The 14874-nt window shown below is 38.1% G+C and overlaps 1 protein-coding gene across 42 annotated transcripts in view; it reads left to right on the forward strand.

Annotated features, from left to right (window-relative positions):
* The window catches only part of LOC101165843 (receptor-type tyrosine-protein phosphatase delta), a 496446-nt gene that overhangs the window by 441976 nt on the left and 39596 nt on the right, over positions 1–14874 (forward strand). For 13 of the 42 annotated variants that reach the window (XM_023966287.1, XM_023966285.1, XM_023966296.1 and 10 more), the window contains 12 exons: positions 1204–1212; positions 1933–1950; positions 4644–4754; positions 5712–5723; positions 8664–8933; positions 9599–10180; positions 10836–10981; positions 11176–11320; positions 12810–13115; positions 13932–14125; positions 14462–14488; positions 14594–14711. In XM_023966287.1, coding sequence (XP_023822055.1) covers positions 1204–1212; positions 1933–1950; positions 4644–4754; positions 5712–5723; positions 8664–8933; positions 9599–10180; positions 10836–10981; positions 11176–11320; positions 12810–13115; positions 13932–14125; positions 14462–14488; positions 14594–14711 — 1938 coding nt within the window. The remainder of the gene's footprint in view (positions 1–1203; positions 1213–1932; positions 1951–4643; positions 4755–5711; positions 5724–8663; positions 8934–9598; positions 10181–10835; positions 10982–11175; positions 11321–12809; positions 13116–13931; positions 14126–14461; positions 14489–14593; positions 14712–14874) is intronic. The other 29 variants (XM_023966310.1, XM_023966315.1, XM_023966311.1 and 26 more) reach the window with 14 other exon arrangements.

The raw sequence follows: 14874 nt of genomic DNA on the forward strand, positions 1-14874 counted from the left end.
CAAAGCTTCAGTATCTGCTGAAATTATGTTAATTGCGTAAACCAGGTATGTCCAAAGTCTGGCCTATGGGCTAAATACAGCCTTCTTTCATAAAACTTCTTTCATGAAATCAACAATATGCAGCCCTGGCATTTTCTAAAAACTGCGTGTACTATTTCTTGATTTTGTTCAGATAAATTAAGTTTCAAACCATTGTAAACCTTTGGTAACACTGTCTTTTTTATTATTATGTCAACCCTGCTGTGACATTTTCTACCTCATTTCTACAATGTCAACTTTAAATGAAAAAAAAAAAAAAAACATTGACAGTTATGGACACCGTTTTGAGAACAAGTGGAAATTGGTATATTTTTTTCAGTGAAACATGATACAACTTTGTCTTCCTAATATGCCAACTCACTGTAGGTGTTTTCAATAAGGTCATTATCAATAGGCAGACAGGATATGCTAACTACAACAAGCTAACTGGGAATTAATGGCATGAAAAATTGACAGATCCACAATAATTTGATAAAAACATGGTAAGATTGATTTGTTTTCTATGTAAACAAATGAAAAGTAATCCATTGCAATGAAATTCTTATTTAATAATTCATTTGTTTTTAATGTTATTAAAATGGATGAAGAAAGTCCAGAGCTACGAGCTCTCCTTGGTTTTCATCTCACCAAATCTTGCAGACAGTTTGGACACCCCTGGAGTAAACGGTTGAAGAGTGACGGTAGTAACTAATGTCAACATTGGAGCTAAAGCTCCGGTGTTAGAAGGGTTATGGGCTTTTTTCAAGTTGTGAGGAAGATTTGCAGCCACCATATTAATGGCAACATGAACAAAAACTGGCAGATGTGTGCAAAAATGGGACTCTAGCGCTATTTCCGGGATACTAATGCACAAGCCCTAAAATCACTATATTTTTCTAAATCTGCTATATTAATTTACTGTTTTATGTGCCAGCTAACAAAAGAAGCATATATCTTTTATATGGAAAGAAAAAAAGAAGTCTTGTTTGTTTGACCACTCGTCTTCACGGATTTCACAGCTGTCCTTTGTTTAGCCATCCTGCTAACCTTACTTCTTTCTAACCTGCAACTTTGATTCACGTAGAGTTGCTAAAGCGTTAAGAAAGCCTTGTTAACTAAACTTCCTTAAATAATATAATCCTATTCTTATGCTGTCTTTCTTCTCTCTGTATTTTTAATCAACAGAATCCTTTGGTAAGTGCTTAGCTCTAAAGCACACATCACCCCCACTAATTTCCATGTTCCAACAACAATTAAAATGCATGGCATGCATTTTACTAACAGATAGTTTAGTTGTAGGGCTACCACTCCAGACACACAGTCTGCCTTCACCCCCACAATGTTCAAATGTCCCTCCTCTATCAGCTGTAGCCACCTAATCTGGAGGCAATCACTAAACATTAGTTTAGAGCTCTCATATACTTACCCAACTATTGACCTGTCCTCACATTTTTGTTCCTCACTCACTGACCAACCACTACTCACCCTATCTTTTAACACGTGGTGTGGACTAGGTATGGAAAGGTCTCGAGCTTTAGGGAGGTGACCAGCTCAGGTCAGCGTCTGCTCCTTAGCCTTATATACCAAAAGTCTTTCCTTCCAGTAGCTGGTCTTCAGAAGCCACTTCCAAAATGGCACCTCCTCCCGTGGTACATGAATGTACAAGTTCTACTCTCTGACCTATGACTTTTTTTTTTGTTTGTTTTTTCTATGATGAATCGTGTCTTTCTTTGCCAGTAAAATACAGAAAAGTTCTTATTCTCTTTCTATCTCCTTTCTCTTTCCTGTAGTACCTTTATTTTTACGTACCCTGTTAAATCTAATTTGACTCTTCTTCCAAAGCCCCCAGCCTCTATCTACACGTACTAATGCTTCTTCTTTCTAATCTTATTTGCATTCATATTATCCACCCAGGTGGTACACCAATAAGAGGTAAGAGTGCTGAACTGACGTTCACAGAATGAAAATAATACAAATTCATTCTTGCTGTCAAGCCATCCATTCACTCGAATCACCTCCATTTTGTCCTGTTTACAAAGACCGAATCACAACACATTCGCATCGACATTCCTTCTTATTTGTCATATTTTGTTGACTATATTTGTTTTCCATCATTTGGTCTATGCTTTTTTTTTAACTTCTTTGTTGTTTCAGTAGCGTTTTTAGCTCAGTTGTGATATGCTTGCCCTGGCTCAAATAAGCATATCCAATGACAATTATTTTTAAAACTCTATTTTTTATGTTGATTTTGATTTTCTTTTTTGGCCATAGCAAATCATGTGTCCCTCTTTTTGTCCAACTAAAACAACCAAGCTTTTTTCCCCCTTAGCTGTTCTTGTTCAGCACTAAAAAAAGTTGCACAGATGCTGTGGAATCACATGCTGAAGACAACATTGCCTCTCTCCTGCTTTTTTCTCCCAAAAGAAATCTTTCTATCTTTGCAAACTATTTTTTTTTCCATTTCTTCTATTTGCTTTCCTCTCCTGTTACTCTACAAAAAAGCCCAAACAACCACTTTTTTAATAAAGTTTCTACGGTGCTTTTTTTTCTCTTTCACCTATTTTTCTTACTTTTCTTGGGTTTGAAAGCTATTTTACTTTTTGACTTTTTTTCTTCAGGGTTTGGGAAAAGGCAAACTGTAGAGTCTGGCGAGGACCTGATTGGCTCATTTTTGCCGTGTGACACAGAGCTGGAGAGTTGTGGATGCAGACAACTATTTTTCTTTGGGTCATGTGACACCACACTGCTGATCCCATTGGTGGATTTTTTGGGTGTCTTTTGTAGCTTTCATAAGCTAAAGCAGTGGTTGGTTGCATTCTTGTTGGCTCAGGCCAATATTTTGAATTTTGTCTTCTAATACAATTGCATTTTATTTTTCAGCTAAGGGTTGTCAGAAGGTTGTAAGTTGTGTCGACATACATTTCTTCCTAAGATTTGCATGTCAAAACTTTTCTTCCAGAGGGTTAAATGTTGATTTTGCCTCACACAAAACTTCAACAATATTTTTTCCCAGATGTAAAAGCAGCATTTTTTTCTTTTTTACATTTTTTCCACATGCTGCCTTTTTTTTTAGTTGCTTCACCCCAGTGAAGCTCCAAATTGATCCATAGGCCAAATATTACAACTGATTTGTGATTGAATATGCTAAAACTATCATCTCTAAATTCATTTATTTTAATTGTCCTCCCCTTTTATGCAGCTTTTTATACTGTAAATCTTTTTTCGTTTGATTCATGTTTCCCTGAAGCAGTTATCACTGATCATCCTCATATTGACCAGTCCAGTGACATGTTGTACTTTGCCAGTCTTGGCGCTATTCCTTAGATTGAAATTGTATAATTTGCTATCAATGGCAGTATGATGAGCGTATTTCTTAAGCTATGTTCACATCAAACGCGATTTGCGCGTCGGGGGCATCAAGTTTCAATGTTACATCAATGAACAGATCAGTCAGAGGACCGGCAGTGTGTTTTGAGCATTTCGGACATTGAAGCCGCCATTTTCAGAGTTCAAATATCTAAACTTTAGCAAAGAAGACGCTTCAACCAATCATAAACTCCGCATGTTGAAGATCTAACCAGCGAGGGGAGTCCAAAACCATTATGGAGGAGAATCTGGTCATTCTCTTTCTCTGTGATATTTTTTCTTATTTGGATTAAGACAGTTCCTTTATTTGTCTTCCTATTTTGATTCTTTACCCCACTCTGACTAATGCGGGGCAGGAAAACATCAGACTCGGTAACAGAGAGACAGAAGTACCACTGAAAGTGCCCTTCACTCCTGCAGTAGATGGTGAATCTCACCGAACTGGGAAAATCTCTGAATAATCTAATGAACCCAGACGTGGAGACGTGCTTACCGATGCTTTTGTAGAGCTCTTAAAAAATAATTATACATGCATTGTAAATGAAATACATAGTCCATGTTCCCATATAGCAATGAAGCTAAAAACTTTTGATAGTAGCTCCTCCCACACACGTCAAGTTTAGAAACATATTTTTAGACACGTCGAGCAGTGAATTTGCCGCGCGTCGAAAGAGAGGCAGCGGAATCAAAATAGACGCGCGAATCGCGTTTATCGTGAAATTGGGCTTTATTAAAACTTTTTATCTGAAGCCGTCCTCATCAAGGTAAACCAAATATTAAGAAATTAGGATAGGTATATATACCTTTTTTCTGTGTGTTTGGTTGCATTTTTCTTTTTTTTAAATGTGTGTTGGTTTTTCAACAAACCAAAAGAAGTTATATTATACGGTCTTGCATGATTATCAGTTGCAGCTATTTCACACCCACAGTTTCACTGCACAGCCTCAATTATACTCCAACCAGTGGATCAGGCTGTGATAATGGTTCAAGGATAAGATCTAAAATATAGTGTCTCCGGTAACAGATGCACAAATGTAGTGTTTCGCTCATGCAGATTTCTTTTTAACAACTCTACTCAAACTGTTCAAATTACCAGTTTGTACCAGGGTAAAGCAAAATTACACGAGTGAGGCAAATTTGGCCCTCTTTCAAGATAATCTATCTTGCTGTTCTTTTTTTTTTTAATCTTTGCTTTTGAGTATGGTCTACACAGCTTTAACCACATGCACTTGGCTGCCTCATTTGTTATTCCCTACCAGGAGCCCTCCAGATAGAGCAGAGCGAAGAGTCTGACCAGGGGAAGTATGAATGTGTGGCGACCAACAACGATGGAACCCGTTATTCTGCACCAGCTAATCTATATGTGAGAGGTATGAAACGCATGACCACCAATTTCAGTCAACATTTTGAAATACTTTGTTTAAAAACACATATAGACAGTGCAAACAGGTCTATTAAAGTCAGCAGGGTCAATTTCCTGTCAGCTCATTGTAAGTATGCTTTAGATTTTGATTTATTTTTTGGTCCTTGCACTTGACTTACCTGCACTGATTTGAACCTTTATTATCTGCTCTTTTTTGTCTTTTGGGTTTGTGCTGTTGCTTATCCCAAACCTTAACACTAGTGACAAGACTGCTTGCTGTAATTGTCCACTAATTACTAAAGTTTTATAATTGAAATGTTTCTGTTGATTTCAAATAAAAATCTGTGGTCTAACAACAACAACAACATAACAAAAAAAAAACGTTATATGTATGCATACAAGAGCTGAGTTAAAACAATGTCAGCAGCAGCAGCAAATACATTTTAAAAATAATCTGTCATTCATATACCTAAATGATCTTGATTTTTGGTAGAACGGCTTTTAAAAACTTCTCCTTTTTATGCACAGTCAGGTCCAATTTATTTTAAACGTTTTTTTTTTTCTTTTTTGTTCACAAAGCAAGCTGTTTGTATTGAAGTACAGTCTAGTGATCTATAATCTTAATGATTTGATGTTTTTTTTTTCGTCAGCATTTTACAGGCTTGATCTGAAGAATAATTAAATTTAAAGATCAAGCCAACAAAATAAAACCAAAAACTCCACAGAACATACGTTGTATACATTAAATGTTGTGTCTTGATAATTATGTCTAAGCTGACCCGGAAAACCATACTTTGGTGTCAAGGAGAGATACACCGAGCTCCCTGCACTTTCGAGATCCTTCGAAATTGTCTGCGTAACAGTTAAACACCTGAAACATGGCCTTTTTACTCTCTGTGTTTCCCTTGTTTTTCTCCTTTCCTTATTTCATTTTGTTCTGCATCAAATTCCCTACATCCCTCAGAGCTACGAGAAGGTTGGTGTGTTTTTCTTTCTGAACAAAACAAAAGCAAGTTCTCTTTTTTTTCTTTTTTTTTTTTACATCACAAGAAATAATGACGTCTTAAGTCAACAAAATGAAAGAGACTTTTCCTTTTTTTTCTTAAATTAGCATCATTTTGTTCTTTGATTTACATCCATGTTCATGTTCACTTTGGGAATGCTCCCGGTCCTTGTCAGAATGCTTGACTGTCCAGCAGGTGGTGCATGCTTTTCCATCCTCCAGGTGGGAACGTTGGTTGCGATATTTGCATTTGCCTTGACGGTCCGTTTGCATGGTCCACCCGTTAATGTTTGAAGTAGTCACCCCCCAAACCCCGCTCTTACCCTGTCAGTGTTCCTGCTTGGTTTTTCTGATGACTTTGCAGCACAGCAGGCCAGTAAGTCGAGATGATTTCACCATCTAAAAATACAAATAAAACAACAACCTTTTGTTTAAAATGGGCTATAAAGTGAAGCGTCAAGTGGCAAAAACAATTTTGCTCGCAGGAGATGATGCTTTTCTCTTGGATGAGGATGTTGGGAAGCCATAAAAAAAATGATGTATTTAAAGTGTTATCTGGAAGTCGTGAGAAATGTAATGATGATGATGATTCAAATGAGCAGGATAATATTATGTCTGTGGGGAGTGTGATTCAATTGGATATTAATTAAATATTGAATGAGAGAACCGTATTTAATAATGCAAGCAGTTCCCCTAGATTTCTTCTCTGGAGAGCTGCAGACTGCTCAACAGAGGAGCTTTGTGAGTCAGATGTAGGCAGCAGGAAGACTTGTGTAGTAGCCAAATACAGAAAAAAACATATATGCTCATGGGATCTTTTACTGTTTTCAAAATGATCTTAATGAATAGGCGCGAAAAATGTTTAAACGCTTTAGACTTATAAGTTGTTTTAGCAGTTTTTTGTCATAATATACCTAAATTATCGGCCGATCTATTGAAAATGCCACTAGCAGAAACACTGACTTGTCTGATCTGAATCCTGTCTTTAAGTTGTACAAAAATGTTTGCTTTCTTTGTATGTATGGACTTTTTCCGAACCAAATAAATCTTAATGTAATAAGTTCTTTTTTTTTTTTTGTTGCTTTTACCGAATTGGTTTTGCCCTCTTTCTGTCACCGACTTCCTCCTCCACATCGTCCCACTGAGCTGTTTAACTTGTGCTAGCCAAGCACTTTCTGAATAAGCCTTTCATTTACTGTGTGGCATGTCCTCCAACTGACCTCTGACCCTGCACCCTTTCCCCTTTTTTATTCTTGTATGCATGATGAACTCTCTTACCCTTCGATAACAGGCCTTGAGGCTATCCATGAGTCTGTGATTTTAAATGTTTAAGTTAATTCAAAATGTTCAATGTCTTCTCTGAAAATGTAGATTTTTTTTTGCTGTACTGCCTGGAAGCTGTCTCATGTTATGTTTTTGTAAATCTGAACTGTGTCTTAGATGTGATAATACAGTCGACAAAAGGGCCTAAATTACTGTACACTCAATTATGCAAGTTGCCACATTATCCGCTCTAATTGGGACACCGGAATGAATAGTTTATTGCCAAAGCTACGTCAAATATAAGGTGCACCACACTATAGCGACACACATTAAGCGAGACAAAAAAGGCTGAGAAAAGTCTGAGTGTAGGTCAGACTTTATTACCTGTGTTTATAGTGACTCTAGAACTTGTTTGTAACACAATAGTTTGAAGAATTAGCCGTGTTGCCATACTCACAATACCTGTAACTCCAAATCTTGTTTGATATGCATAAAAAAGCAGACTGATACAGCTAAAACAAATGTTACTCTGACTACGCTAACTCCCAACGTTTTTAGGAACACGCTAATTAAAAAAACAAAATCCGACATCGCTACACGTTAGCGTCTTCACAATAACATCCAACCGTTTATAATAATCCATTTAAAATATATCATCCTTATATCAAACCATATTTTGGGCGATTATAAGACGCATGTTTTTTTTTGTATGCGAAAAATAAATGTTTTGGGCTAATGGAAGATCTTGCTTCCATTTGCCGTATGGATTTTCTATAAATCTAGACTTCTGGTGTTGCTTTTCTTTGTCCGATCCTGCTGAAAGGCACTGAATGATGCACACGTGGTTCTGATTCATTCTCAGACACAGATTGACTGGTAAATTCAAGAAATGCACGGAGGGACAGATTAATGCTCTGTGAACCACTATTACTGTTGCTCTTTTAAAAAGCTTCGACATCTTGTTCGTCAGTGAAATCGCCAACATAAAGAAAGCACACATCTGCTGATACATGTCTAAAACTACTTTTTATTATTCTTCAACCAGTTGTAAGGCATTAAAGGCAACAACAAAATGCTTACTTACAAGAAAAATCAACTTGACAGATAGTTCAAATTACCAATTCATAACATTTGACAGCCCGTGTTTTTATTTACACAAACGTAAAAAAAGTCTTTCTTTGTGTTGTTTGTGCAAATTCAATCTATTATCTATATGTCTGTGTGATGCGAGGATGTGATGCGGCACATTATCTCACATCAGCTGGAAGAGTGCGGCCTTAAAGTTGTTTCCTCTCACACAACTGTGAAGTGCTGTCGGCTCTCCAGCACTCTGTGCAGTTCTGTAAATCTGTACTGATGCAGTTTGTTGTGCATGATTCTTGTGCTGGTGTAAACCCAATTATCACTCAATCTAAAACTTAGGTACCAATTTAAATTAGTCTTTCCTAACTTTTATTTTGCATAATTTAAAAGTTACAGTTAATCTTTCAAATTGCGATTATTGTTATTTCCATTGAAGAAATATTATTTTAAATCAGTTTGTGTTCCTTGGGGAGTATTTCCGGTGTACATGTAACTTTTTTTTTTCAGAAAGGAAGTTGATTCTTTTTCCCATTTCTAACTGTACCTAATGTTTTTCCGTTTCACCAGTACGCCGGGTGCCACCACGATTCTCCATTCCACCCACAGACAATGAAATCATGCCAGGCGGCAGTGTTAATATCACATGTGTAGCAGTTGGCTCTCCTATGCCATATGTCAAATGGATGCTGGGTGCGGAAGACCTCACTCCCGAGGACGACATGCCTATTGGACGGAACGTGTTGGAGCTCACCGACGTCCAACAGTCTGCCAATTACACATGTGTGGCCATGTCAACCCTCGGGGTGATAGAGGCTGTAGCTCAGATAACTGTAAAAGGTAAGACTGCTTGTTGATTTTTTTTTCCTTTTCTGTATTAGGTTTGCAAAAGAAAGGGGATCTTTTAAAAACGCTTCTCAAACCCAGAGGCTTCCTTAAACCAACTCAGACACAAGCACACTTCAAAAACAGCTAAGTGTTTATCACTCAGCTGGGAAACTGCAGAGCCACAAGGTCACCGTTTCTGCTTGCAAGATGTTGGAAGGAGGGAGAAGGAAATGCACCGAGTGAGGCTTTGAGTATTCGGTAGACACAGGACTTATCTGAAAGTAATCATATCTGCTCTGCAGTGTACCGAAACGACATCCGTGATTGTTGTCACCGGTCTTGTGGGCACACAGGGGACAGACACAAATACACACACACTTACACATACAGCTTTGTTTTTGCAACACGTAACATGATGATATTAGTCACCATATAAAAATCCGACAGCAGCTCCCCCAGTAGCCTACTTCACATGGCATATAGAGACAATCTATTGCCCTAATATGTTTTGGCATGTGCCATGATGTGGGGGAATTAAAGCCATAGATTTACCTGTTAAATTATTAAACTGATAAATAAAAGTATAACAAAAACATGGCTAAACATGGGGAAAACAAACTTGTCTTTACTGTATGGACTGCTTTTTATTAATATTAATGCTATAATTACCACCACAGCGTTACCCAAGGCTCCAGGCATCCCAGTTGTGACCGAGCGTACAGCCACCAGCATAACACTGACTTGGGACTCTGGTAATCCTGAACCAGTTACCTACTACATCATCCAGCACAAGTCCAAGTACTCAGATGATTTGTACAAGGAGATTAATGGAGTAGCCACAACCAGGTACAGCGTGGGCGGCCTTAGTCCCTACTCTGATTATGAGTTTCGAGTAGTGGCGGTTAACAACATTGGGAGAGGGCCGCCCAGCGAGAGCATTGAGGCCAAAACAGCTGAGCAGGCACCCAGCACAGCGCCACGGCATGTCCGAGGTCACATGATGAGCGCCACCACAGCTGTTATCCAGTGGGATGAACCAGAGGAGGCCAATGGGCAGATTATGGGGTACAGAGTCTACTACACCATGGATCCCACCCAACACGTTAACATTTGGGAGAAGCAGATTGTTCGGGGGTCGAACTTTGTCACCATCCACGGCCTCATCCCAAACAAGACGTACAATATCAAGGTCTTGGCGTACACCTCCGTGGGCGATGGGCCACTTTCGCCAGACCTGCAGATCATCGCCAAAACTGGAGGTGGGTTTACTCGTTCATCCATTTACCACCTAACAGGTTTTCATTTTTTAACATATTACACCTACTATGATGAAAATTGTATTTTTAACATTCAATTTCTGATAATGGAGGACAGATATTAACACAATTCAGCTCAAAATAGCTTTTCTGAGTATGTATTTATTCAAATCATTGTGAATCAGGAGCAGAAAGAAAAATTCAGTTTGAAAAAGAAAGTGTTTGTGACATAGATAAAATGCTCGTTTTGCCACAAAATCCCACAACGGGGTAGGGAAGGGGGGACGGGGTTGCTCATCACCAACAATCCCACCCACAACTCAGAGGCAAATACTTAATGAACTACCGCCGCTCTGCAGAAACTATTTATTAGAAAATGACACTGTTTTTTTTTATTTTATTTTGGATAAAAACAGCATAGTCCTATGAGACCACTGGGAAAGCTTTTAAAATAGATTAAAAGATTACTGGGCCTGGTCTATGAATATTAATCAAACTGTTTTTTTAAATGCAAATACTTTGACAGTAAATCCATTGGTTTTACTCCAAAAGGCTATGTTGCAGTGGATTTAATGGCAGGTTATGGTGAACATCAAAATGAGAACAAATGTTACAGACTAAAGACTCTAATCAATTGCTTTCTCCATTCTCATTCCAGTTCCCTCCCAGCCAACCGACTTTAAAGGAGAAGCGAAATCAGAAACAAGTGTACTACTTTCATGGAACACTCCGTCACAGACTGGACAAGAAAATCAAGTCACAGGATATGAACTCATTTACAGAAAGAGAGACGACAAAGAGGAGGTACGGTTTGACAAAAATATTAGAACCATGTTATTTAACATCAATGAAAGAGCTGCACATTTTTCAAAATCTATAGCAAAACTGTGAATAAGTCATAAATAGTTTGAAAATTACTTTTTTTGGCCAAATGGCTGCTTTCATAGACCCTTTATACGTGATGTGTGCATCCTGTCATTGTGTCCAACTCTCAACAGAAACAAATCAGCTTTGAACCAACAACCACTTACCTCCTGAAAGACTTGAAGCCCTTCACCACTTACACTTTTCGACTGGCGGCCCGTAGTAAACATGGAGTTGGAGCTTACACCAGTGAGATCTCTGCAGAAACTCCACAGACACGTAGGTCTTCTTCCTTATCTCAAAGGGCTTTAACTATTTGGGAAGAAAAACACATTTTCAAATGCATTGGAAACATTTTTCTTTTCATGAGATGCATCCGCTGGAAAAAAGTGACAAAAAATGTCAGCAGTGCCTTACTGGGCCTAGATATTTCTGCCATGTGTTTGATGCATTTGAAAATTGTGATGATGACTTTTGGATAAGAAATAAATGTACCGACGCCTCCCTGACAACGCAGCATTCACTTTAAAGAAGTTGTATAGCCAGTGTATCAAGCTTTCTTTGCACAGTCAGGAGACAAGGTTCTACAAATTCTAAACACTACAAAAAAAAAATCATTATTTTTTTTTAAACGGTCTGATTTGGCTTTTGTTTTGACCTCTTTTTTAAAGCCTTGTCTGCTGATGTCGCATATGATCCAAAAACACTTGAAAAACACTTAAAACCTTAGATTGAGCTTTCTATAATGCAGTCACATATTTTTAGGGTGTGATTTCCCTTTTTTCCCTAGAGTTTAATTTAAACGAGAAAAGTTTCAAAATAAAAGCATAATGGAGAGCTCAAAAAAGCCCTTTCTTTGTAGTTGGGGACATATTTGTCCTGTAGACCTCAGATTTATGTCAACATGGGAACAAAAAAGAAACAGATAAAAAGCTTAATTGTAAAATTAAGTTGTTTTAAAGCTGCTTTTCGGTCAGTTTGTTCGGTTTGTATGAATATCTATTAAATCTGAGGACTTAAAACAGAGAAAGGAAGAGATCAGGTAGGTATGAAGTTAGTCATTCGGTGCAAAAGTGCATGTCAATGTTATTGGAATCTAATAAATCAGTCATGTCTCCTTGGGAAGTTCTCTGTTGTACAATCAGGCTTTTACCACATCCAACAGGCTTCGGAAAGGTTGGTGACAAATGCAACATTTTTTCCTTTTTTTAAAGTAGAGACAGCATCAACCTTTATGATTTTGGATTGCTGGTAACTGCTTGCAAAAGAATTTTGTCTCGACTGTTACATTAGTTTAGTAGTAGAAGTTTTTTTATTCTTCTCCTTTAAAGTAGATTTTATTTTGGCAAATTAAGGGGATCTGAGGAATTAATTATGAGGATATATAATTTTTATTATCTTTTATTTTGCTTTTGTTTTAAATCATGACAAAAGGTAGGTGAGACGTTGTAAAGCTGTCATTTCAACACCCTTCACTCATTAAGTGTGTCCCTTTTGTTTATTTCATCTTTTTTTTTGTTAACGATGCTTCTATTGATCTAAAAATACCCTGTTTTTACCCTCATGAGTTCTTGTGCTTCTTCATCATTGTATTTTTTTTTTTCTTTTTTTTTTTTTCCTCCTTTGTTTGGTCAATTCTGCCATCACCATCCTAATCAAATCCAAAAAATGAAACTCCTCTGCAAACAACCAACCCAACACAATAAATGGCCTCAACAAACATAAAAAAACTGTACCTGCTTCCAAAAATCAACAACAAACCAAGCAGAACCTGCAGGCCCGCCTGAAGAAGTAAAGTGCTCTAGCCCCAGCTCCACCAAAATCCTGGTAAGTTGGCGGGCACCCCCTGTGGAATTACGAAACGGGATCATAACGCAGTACACCGTCAGCTACGCTCCAACTGAAGGGGAGGATACAGCTGCCCGTCAAATCTCCAACATCCCCCCAGAAAGCTCCCAGTACCTTTTGGAGAACTTGGAAAAATGGACAGAGTACCGTGTGACGGTCACTGCTCACACAGATGTTGGAGCAGGACCGGAGAGCCTGCCACACCTCATCCGCACGGAGGAGGATGGTATGTGTTTGCTAAGGCAAAACTTCAGCTTCCAACCCTCTAAACCTAACCCTTGAACTACTAACTACCTTGCCTATATCTACCTTTACCGTCTTTGCCACCCTTTAAAATGACTGCCATCATTTCAGCCCTGCTGGACAATTCTTTCGGTTTTTGCGGACTTTGAAACAACAATTACGATGATTTTTTCTTTTTCTTTTTTAATGCTGCTAAATTTCAACACATGGTATGGCATTTTCTACTTCCAGTCCCAGCTGTCGTCTTTTTGTCTTTTTAAAACTACTGCAAAGTTTTCCACTTTTTTGGAATTGCAGATTTTTCTTTTTGAAAACATTTTCTTCGGGACAGTGGGAAGGAGAAAAGATGGGAGAATGCTTTTGCAGGAACTGTTTTTCCTCCCTTCATGAGTGAGAAAATCATTTTTTTAAAATCATTTTTCCCCCCTAATTTCATAGCCAAAATTCTTGAACTGCTTCAAGTTGTTGAAACTCTTGAAGCTTCTTTTGGCTTTTCTATTTTGAAAAAAAAAAATCATTTTTTTCTCATGTTTTTAAAATCCACTCTACTCATTTTTAATGTTTCAAGATTAGGTCAGATGTCAGACCTGTTTTTGCGCTTGTTTTTTTCCCCCCTTACCATTGTTGAAATGTTACTGTCATGCAGTTTGCTGCACTTTTGTGCCTTTTTTTTTGTTTTTTTGTTTTTTTTATCACTGCAGCACTTTGCGCTACAGCTTTGGGCAAGGCTTGACAAAAGGGTTGAGGGGTTCTCTATAATTTTGATCTTTTTTCTTCTATCCCATGGTATCCCCTCCAGTTCCTAGTGGGCCACCTCGTAAAGTTGAGGTGGAGGCTGTCAACTCCTCATCAATTAAAGTTATCTGGCGCTCACCGGTGCCCACTAAGCAGCACGGTCAGATCCGAGGATACCAGGTGCACTATGTCAGGATGGTTAATGGGGAGCCCACAGGACAGCCAGTCATCAAGGACATCCTGATTGATGATGCTCAGGTACAACACCTCCCACATCCAGCCACCTCATTTGTGACATGAAGTAATGCTTTTTCTCTCACACGTTTGGACGGACGACATTAATATCTTTCGATATATGTCAAAAATACCAATAGTTCCTTTTCAATTGATGATATATTTTTTCATTTATACCTGTTATCAACTGTATATACAACCTTTCTACAGTATAAACTCATATTTACATCTATTGCTCAATAGATTTATTTACCAGCTAAACAAAAACTACATTTGAATGTTTGCTCCCGAAAGAATTCAATTCATCTTTAACCTTATGTGTTCTGTCTTTTCCTCCCATACTTTAAAACCTGTTATCAGTGGGAATTTGAAGATTCAACTGAACATGTAAGTTTTTATACACTGTGTTCTGTATGAATGCCGTGAGAAAATTGAGAAAATCTCAAAATGGTCAAAGGATTGTAGTAAAAGACAATTCTGGGGTCTTTGCAGGAAATGATCATCACAGGGTTGATGGCTGAGACCACATATTCAGTTACAGTGGCAGCTTACACAACAAAGGGTGATGGTGCACGCAGCAAACCCAAACTCATCACCACCACCGGTGCAGGTACCACTTGTACAACTCTGTATGTGTGATTGTGGTCCTGGATGTGTTCCCTACTAAGCTTTACTTGCACAACCACAGTCCTAAAAAAAAAGAGAAAAGCAAAAAACAATAGGTGTTTTAGGGACATTTGATCCATAGGCACTAAAATGTCTTTTATTAGCTA

The sequence above is a fragment of the Oryzias latipes genome, chromosome 18 (assembly GCF_002234675.1).
Source record: "Oryzias latipes chromosome 18, ASM223467v1".
NCBI classification, from domain to species: Eukaryota; Metazoa; Chordata; class Actinopteri; order Beloniformes; family Adrianichthyidae; genus Oryzias; species Oryzias latipes.